Raw genomic sequence first — 8,118 nt, 5'->3', positions numbered from 1 at the left:
CCTACAGTGGGATTGGAGGTTCTGGATGTTCTGACAATCTCTATGAATCTTCATTCAAAATAGCTTTTATGTGTCGTGGTTTGTTCGTAACAAAGTACTCACACTAACAGACATATTTTAGTTTCCTGGGGAGTCAGTACTGCATGTACATGTAGCTGGAGAAGTGACTTCTGCTGCTTCTGCTGCTTCTGCTTCTTCTGCTTCTGCTGCTTCTGCTTCTGCTGCTTCTACTGCCTCTACTTCTGCTTCTGCTGCTGCTTCTGCTGCTGCATCCGCTTCTACTGCTTCCGCTTCTGCTTCTTCCGCTTCTGCTGCTTCTGCTTCTGCTGCTTCTGCTGCTTCTGCTGCTTCTGCTTCTGCTTCTACTGCTTCTACTTCTGCTTCTGCTTCTGCTGCTTCTGCTGCTGCTTCTGCTGCTTCTGCTGCTGCTTCTGCTGCTGCTGCTGCTTCTGCTGCTTCTACTTCTGCTGCTGCTTCTGCTGCTGCTTCTGCTTCTGCTGCTTCTGCTTCTGCTGCTTCTGCTTCTGCTTCTGCTTCTGCTTCTGCTTCTGCTTCTGCTTCTGCTGCTGCTTCTGCTGCTTCTGCTTCTGCTGCTGCTCTGCTGCTGCGCTTGACATGCTGTGAGCGACTGACTGAAGTCAGAACACAAAGCGCAGCTTCAGCCACGGTGCTGCTCCGCAGGACTGAAGCTGCGCTGGAGTGAAAATGACCCAATATCTTGAAAGTGAAAATCAACCTCAGCTGGCCAGAAACTGTTTGTGCCGATGAGTCGCTCCTTCAGTTTAAGGTGAAGAACAACAAAATCGTCCATGATGTTGAGAAAAATAGACTAAAGGGTCCTAAATATTATTTAGATGGGTTTCTAAATTAATGTCTCCAAAAGGAGAAAGCAATGACTCTGGATATGGAAGATGTGACTATTATGAATCATGGAAATGTTTATTCCTTGATATTAATATTTTTCTCCTCCAACCAGAATGTAGATAATCTCAGTGAGGCTGTTTCAGCCGAGTTTCATCAATACTGATAGAAACGAAGGCCAAAGCTGCAGAAGAACTTCAACAACCCTCAGCTGCCAGCGCTGCCTGTCATGACCATCATTTGGCAGAGCACAGGAGCAGGACACCTTCCAGGTCTTTAATAAGACATGGTGTCAGATCTGACGGGCACAGTGAACATGTGAACATTCCATTATGGAGTGCATCGGGACACCACCCGTCCCTGCTGAAGCTCACAGCAGTGAGGGACGGGTAAGGCACTGCCGGTGTGTTGAAGCCTCCGTGTGGAGGAGCGACCAGGTTTTCTAGGAGCTCATCTCCAGGTGCAGTCCGTCCAGGTTTTCTCTGGTCTGCTCCAGAACGAAGCCGTTCTGAGGCTTGCAGGCTTCCCCGAACAGCGGGAACTCAGACAGACTGGTGTTGCATTCCTTGTCTTCATCGTCCTCCACTTCCTCTTTCTGCCGTCCATCCTCTGCTGCCGGCGGGCTGCATTCGAAGGCGGGCGTGCAGGAGCCGTAGGCCTCGCTGTGCGGCCGGCGGGCCTCGTCCGGGATGTTCTTCCTCAGGTCCCGGTTCCGGTTGCGTTTGGCCATCTTGGTGACGGAGCCCAGGCGGTTGAAGATATTGTCTTCGGATGTGGTCTGGTGGTCGGAGCGCCGGTCGCAGTGCTCGGCGCCGCGCAGCCGCAGGTTGTTGAGCTTGGTGTCGATGCTCTCCTGGGAGGAGGTCTTGTAGTGGTTGCCGTCCAGGCTGTTGAAGATGGCACGGCGCTCCGGGGACAGCATGTCCAGGGACACGGCGCGCTGGTCCAGGCCCAGCTGCCGGCGCTCCATGCTCCGGATGGTGGCGGCCCGCTGGAGCTTGTCATGCACCTCCACACTCATGCGCCGACGAGTCTCCCGAAGCTCGGCCCGGACGTTAGCTTTCCACTCGGCAGCGTGGGCCTTGATCTCCCCCACCTTCACACGGAGACAAGGAGCAGTTAGTCCTGCATCCAGGACCTGGACAGGCTGAGCAGGGAGGAAGGAACGGTACAGCCATCAGCCAAAACATTATGACTACCGACAGTAGAACAGACACATCATGGGTTCATCAGAACGGGTGCAGAGAAATGACCTCCAGGTGTTTAAATAACAGCATCAACTGAAAAGTCTGCAAGAATGAGTTTCCTAGATCTTGTTGAAGGATCGGGTGAGTTCTGCTGGATCCTCTCCAGAGTGTTCTAACGTCTAAAGTGGCTCTGAAGTAGGGATGTGAGGACACATTAAAGACTCGACCAAATAGAATGCTATGAGCAGGAAAACACAAAGAAATGACAGCAGAACCATTCAGATATCTTAACAAATAAAGATCCTATAGGCATAAGAAGTTTACTAATTAGTGCAGTATTCTTAAAGGTAATTAGTACACAAATCTGTGACCCAAAACGTTTTACATAAAAACACTTGTAGTTTCTTTAGTGATCAAGATATCTCAATGGAAGTTTCAGGGAAGGTGTATCTCTTTATCCTCTTCAATCTGAAGCAATAATATTATATATTTTAAGTTTGTTCTTGGTCTGGAATACATTTGATAGTATTAAGATTGGAGCTGCTACACCGTACTACCATACTACTACATACTACCTACTACCACTCCATAGTTATTGTATTAGTCACTTTTTATCCATATACAAGTTCTTTTTAATAACCTGCTAAATGTGTGTCATGTATTTTAATTATATTGGTCAATAACAAATCAAATCCTGTCCCTCTTCCTCCTCTTCCTCCTCCTCTTCCTCTTCCTGCTCAGTCAACTTTCTTTCTGAACCATAAAAAGTTATGAAACTTCAGGATTAGAAAGTCAAAATCATCAAAATACGTCGTTTTACCTTTCAAAAGCGTCACTTAATCCGTCAAAGTTGTTTTTATGTGTTGAAGTCGAGTGAGTTTTTAATCTGTTCTGGACACGATCTGAATGTTGACGGAGGTAAAAAATTCAAAATGGCGGACGACGAGGAGTTTCCCGACTCCGTCATTCCAGGGATTCTGTGACGCTATCGGAACAGAACGCAGCGTGTCACTGGCCGAAATAGGGATCAGGAATCAGGAAGGAAATAACGGCCGCCATCGGCCGCAGTCCTCACATACCCAACTGAACGACATGGTCAGTGTCTAAGGCAACTAACAGCCCGGTCCATTAATACAGCTGGGGGTGATGGGGAGGGGTCTGGTGGAGCCTGTCAGGAGCCCAGCTGCTGGGGGTGATGGGGAGGGGTCTGGTGGAGCCTGTCAGGAGCCCAGCTGCTGGGGGTGATGGGGAGGGGTCTGGTGGAGCCTGTCAGGAGCCCAGCTGCTGGGGGTGATGGGGAGGGGTCTGGTGGAGCCTGTCAGGAGCCCAGCTGCTGGTGGGAAGTAAAGGAGCTTCAGTGAAAGAACATTCAAGTTGAAGTGATCAAGGAAAGAAAAAGGAACCATGAGGATGTCATGAGTCCGATCGGGGTGAACGGTGACTAGATGACTGCCGTGTCCAACTGCAGCCTGACCTGATCCTGGTCTACAGGGGTCAGTATGTGATAAAAGTGTTCCAAGGAAGGAGACGAGGTGAACCAGGAGGTTCGTCTCCACCCTGCCCTCCAGGACTTCCAAGATGTCTGGACCAGGGCTGGACTGCAGTCCCCTCAGTGTTGTTTGGTGTCACTTCTCAGGATTTGTAGTTTTCTAGGTTTTTTTACAGGCTATTCAGTCTGGATTCAACATGTGTCTCAACTATTAGTCTTCTTTTTCTTCTTGTTTTTCTTCTTATGATGATGATGATGATGATTGGATTTTAAATTTTTTTTACATTTATGTACCATTAGGATGTCTCTCCTTTGAATCCCCGTGACGCTGACTAACATGATGAGATCTCTACAGATGTGTCTCAAAAATGAAAAAATAAAAACACAATTTCAGAAAGTGGAGCTGTCATATCATAAAGATTTATTCTAAATATGAACCACCCATTTACAAATGTAAAGCCTCTTTTTGATGGATTTTCATCGATGAGTCATAAAATTATAGGGTTTGAGTTTCTTACTTTCATTGCAATGAAAAATTGTCTCAAAGTATGATTGTGTTGACAATAATTAAAACCTTTTTTAAATTTTAATGATGCTGTTTTGTGAGCGGCACTGAGTCTTCATGTCCCTTGCAGCACAGACTTCCTGTGACAAGGCGGTGGGATCTGATCGCTGCAGTGGTTATTAAACTTATGAGCAGAATCAGTGACGTACAGGAACTTCCTGCTGCCTCCTCAGTGGGAGGACATGAGACTGAAAACCAGAGCCTACCTCTTCTTTTGTCTTTTTGGACAGAACCCTCAGCCAGTCGCCGATCATATTCAGCACGGCAGCGAAGTAGGCCAGACCCCCTAAGATCCAGAACCAGACCAGCGGCCTGTACCACTTCCGGTACTCGATCCTGCGGTCTCCTCCTGCTCAGCCAACAACACAAGACGGGGCAAGAACGTGGTTACAGATCATTTTCTGGGTCAAGATAATGAGCTCCATTGGTCAGGAGCCCTTTTGGGTCGCAAACACACCCATTCCAGATATTACTGCTACCTCGTTACCATACCTCAATACCTGGATGCTACTGCTACCTCGTTACCATACCTCAATGCCTGGATGTTACTGCTACCTCCTTACCATACCTCCTTACCTGGATGTTACTGCTACCTCGTTACCATACCTCAATACCTGGATGCTACTGCTACCTCGTTACCATACCTCAATGCCTGGATGTTACTGCTACCTCATTACCATACCTCCTAACCTGAATGTTACTGCTACCTCGTTACCATACCTCCTTATCTGGATGTTTCTACAATCTCATTACCATACCTTCTTAACTGGATGTTACTACAATCTCATTACCATACCTCCTTATCTGGATGTTTCTACAATCTCATTACCATACCTTCTCACCTGGATGCTACTGCTACCTCGTTACCATACCTCAATACCTGGATGCTACTGCTACCTCATTACCATACCTCCTTACCTGGATGCTACTGCTACCTCGTTACCATACCTCCTTACCTGGATGCTACTGCTACCTCGTTACCATACCTCCTTACCTGAATGTTACTACTACCTCGTTACCATACCTCCTTACCTGGATGTTACTGCTACCTCATTACCATACCTCCTTACCTGGATGCTACCTCGTTACCATACCTCCTTACCTGGATGTTACTGCTACCTCGTTACCATACCTCCTTACCTGGATGCTACTGCTACCTCCTTACCATACCTCCTTACCTGGATGTTACTGCTACCTCGTTACCATACCTCCTTATCTGGATGTTACTACAATCTCATTACCATACCTTCTTAACTGGATGTTACTGCTACCTCGTTACCATACCTCCTTACCTGGATGTTACTGCTACCTCATTGCCATACCTCCTTACCTGGATGTTACTGCTACCTCGTTACCATACCTCCTTACCTGGATGTTACTGCTACCTCATTGCCATACCTCCTTACCTGGATGTTACTGCTACCTCGTTACCATACCTCAATACCTGGATGCTACCCCGTTACCATACCTCCTTACCTGGATGTTACTGCTACCTCGTTACCATACCTCAATACCTGGATGCTACTGCTACCTCGTTACCATACCTCAATGCCTGGATGTTACTGCTACCTCATTACCATACCTCCTAACCTGAATGTTACTGCTACCTCGTTACCATACCTCCTTATCTGGATGTTTCTACAATCTCATTACCATACCTTCTTAACTGGATGTTACTACAATCTCATTACCATACCTCCTTATCTGGATGTTTCTACAATCTCATTACCATACCTTCTCACCTGGATGCTACTGCTACCTCGTTACCATACCTCAATACCTGGATGCTACTGCTACCTCATTACCATACCTCCTTACCTGGATGCTACTGCTACCTCGTTACCATACCTCCTTACCTGGATGCTACTGCTACCTCGTTACCATACCTCCTTACCTGAATGTTACTACTACCTCGTTACCATACCTCCTTACCTGGATGTTACTGCTACCTCATTACCATACCTCCTTACCTGGATGCTACCTCGTTACCATACCTCCTTACCTGGATGTTACTGCTACCTCGTTACCATACCTCCTTACCTGGATGCTACTGCTACCTCCTTACCATACCTCCTTACCTGGATGTTACTGCTACCTCGTTACCATACCTCCTTATCTGGATGTTACTACAATCTCATTACCATACCTTCTTAACTGGATGTTACTGCTACCTCGTTACCATACCTCCTTACCTGGATGTTACTGCTACCTCATTGCCATACCTCCTTACCTGGATGTTACTGCTACCTCGTTACCATACCTCAATACCTGGATGCTACCTCGTTACCATACCTCCTTACCTGGATGTTACTGCTACCTCGTTGCCATACCTCAATACCTGAATGTTACTGCTACCTCATTACCATACCTCCTTACCTGGATGCTACTGCTACCTCGTTACCATACCTCCTTACCTGGATGTTACTGCTACCTCATTACCATACCTCCTTACCTGGATGCTACCTCATTACCATACCTCAATACCTGGATGCTACTGCTACCTCGTTACCATACCTCCTTACCTGGATGTTACTGCTACCTCGTTACCATACCTCCTTACCTGGATGCTACTGCTACCTCGTTACCATACCTCCTTACCTGGATGCTACCTCGTTACCATACCTCAATACCTGGATGCTACTGCTACCTTGTTACCATACCTCCTTACCTGGATGCTACCTCGTTACCATACCTCAATACCTGGATGCTACTGCTACCTCGTTACCATACCTCCTTACCTGGATGCTACCTCGTTACCATACCTCCTTACCTGGATGCTACCTCATTACCATACCTCCTTACCTGGATGCTACCTCATTACCATACCTCAATACCTGGATGCTACTGCTACCTCGTTACCATACCTCCTTACCTGGATGTTACTGCTACCTCGTTACCATACCTCCTTACCTGGATGCTACTGCTACCTCGTTACCATACCTCCTTACCTGGATGCTACCTCGTTACCATACCTCAATACCTGGATGCTACTGCTACCTTGTTACCATACCTCCTTACCTGGATGCTACCTCGTTACCATACCTCAATACCTGGATGCTACTGCTACCTCGTTACCATACCTCCTTACCTGGATGCTACCTCGTTACCATACCTCCTTACCTGGATGCTACCTCGTTACCATACCTCCTTACCTGGATGCTACCTCGTTACCATACCTCAATACCTGGATGCTACTGCTACCTCGTTACCATACCTCCTTACCTGGATGCTACCTCGTTACCATACCTCCTTACCTGGATGCTACCTCGTTACCATACCTCAATACCTGGATGCTACTGCTACATTGGACAAATGATTGTTTTAATTCGCTCTCTTTGTCTCTGGATCTCTGACATTACTGTCAAAACGTTTCACAGAAACTTCACCTCACTGTAATCTCAAATCAACCAAACCTCCTCCAGTTGGTCCAGAACTTCTTGCTGGTTCTGTTTCTGGGGTTTTATCACTCGCAGGTTAAAGAAGCTGCAGGTTTGTTCCAAGATGAGCAACCTTAACGATACACGCTCACCTGCCACATAGTCGCCGATTCCAACCGTTGTCAGAGTGATGACAACAAAGTAGGTGGAGTCCAGCGCCGTCCAGCCCTCGATGTATTTGAAGATCACAGCTGGGATGGTGACGAACAAGATGCATCCAGCCAGGATGAAGAGGAGGGTGGAGGCCACGCGGATCTTCGTCTGACTGATCTGGTTGTGTTTGTTCTGGCACACACACACGCACACACGCACACACGCACGCACGCACGCACGCACGCACGCACACACGCACACACACACACACACACACGCACACACACACACACACACACACACACACACACACACACACACACACACCTGGTGTGAACTCAGTCAGTATTGACCTCATTGCCAATTTGTGTCTGTATATATTTTGTATGTATTATGTATAGTTTTTATGTATGTCATGTATAGTTTAATTCATCCCATTTGTTTCATTTAAATTCATTTATTTTCATGTATTTACTTTTTTTTTTT

General features: G+C 47.1%; 1 protein-coding gene across 1 annotated transcript in view; it reads right to left on the bottom strand.

Annotated features, from left to right (window-relative positions):
* Positions 1 to 1,303: 1,303 nt before the first annotated feature.
* The window catches only part of LOC308126554 (potassium channel subfamily K member 10-like), a gene marked incomplete at both ends in the record, with an annotated part of 28,500 nt that continues 21,685 nt past the window's right edge, over positions 1,304 to 8,118 (bottom strand). The window contains 3 exons of the mRNA XM_080491055.1: positions 1,304 to 1,957; positions 4,309 to 4,451; positions 7,632 to 7,824. Coding sequence (XP_080347181.1) covers positions 1,304 to 1,957; positions 4,309 to 4,451; positions 7,632 to 7,824 — 990 coding nt within the window. The remainder of the gene's footprint in view (positions 1,958 to 4,308; positions 4,452 to 7,631; positions 7,825 to 8,118) is intronic.

Source organism: Lipophrys pholis (genome assembly GCF_963383615.2).
Source record: "Lipophrys pholis genome assembly, chromosome: 21".
Lineage (NCBI taxonomy): Eukaryota > Metazoa > Chordata > Actinopteri > Blenniiformes > Blenniidae > Lipophrys > Lipophrys pholis.
This window is presented reverse-complemented; position numbering and strand designations above follow the sequence as displayed.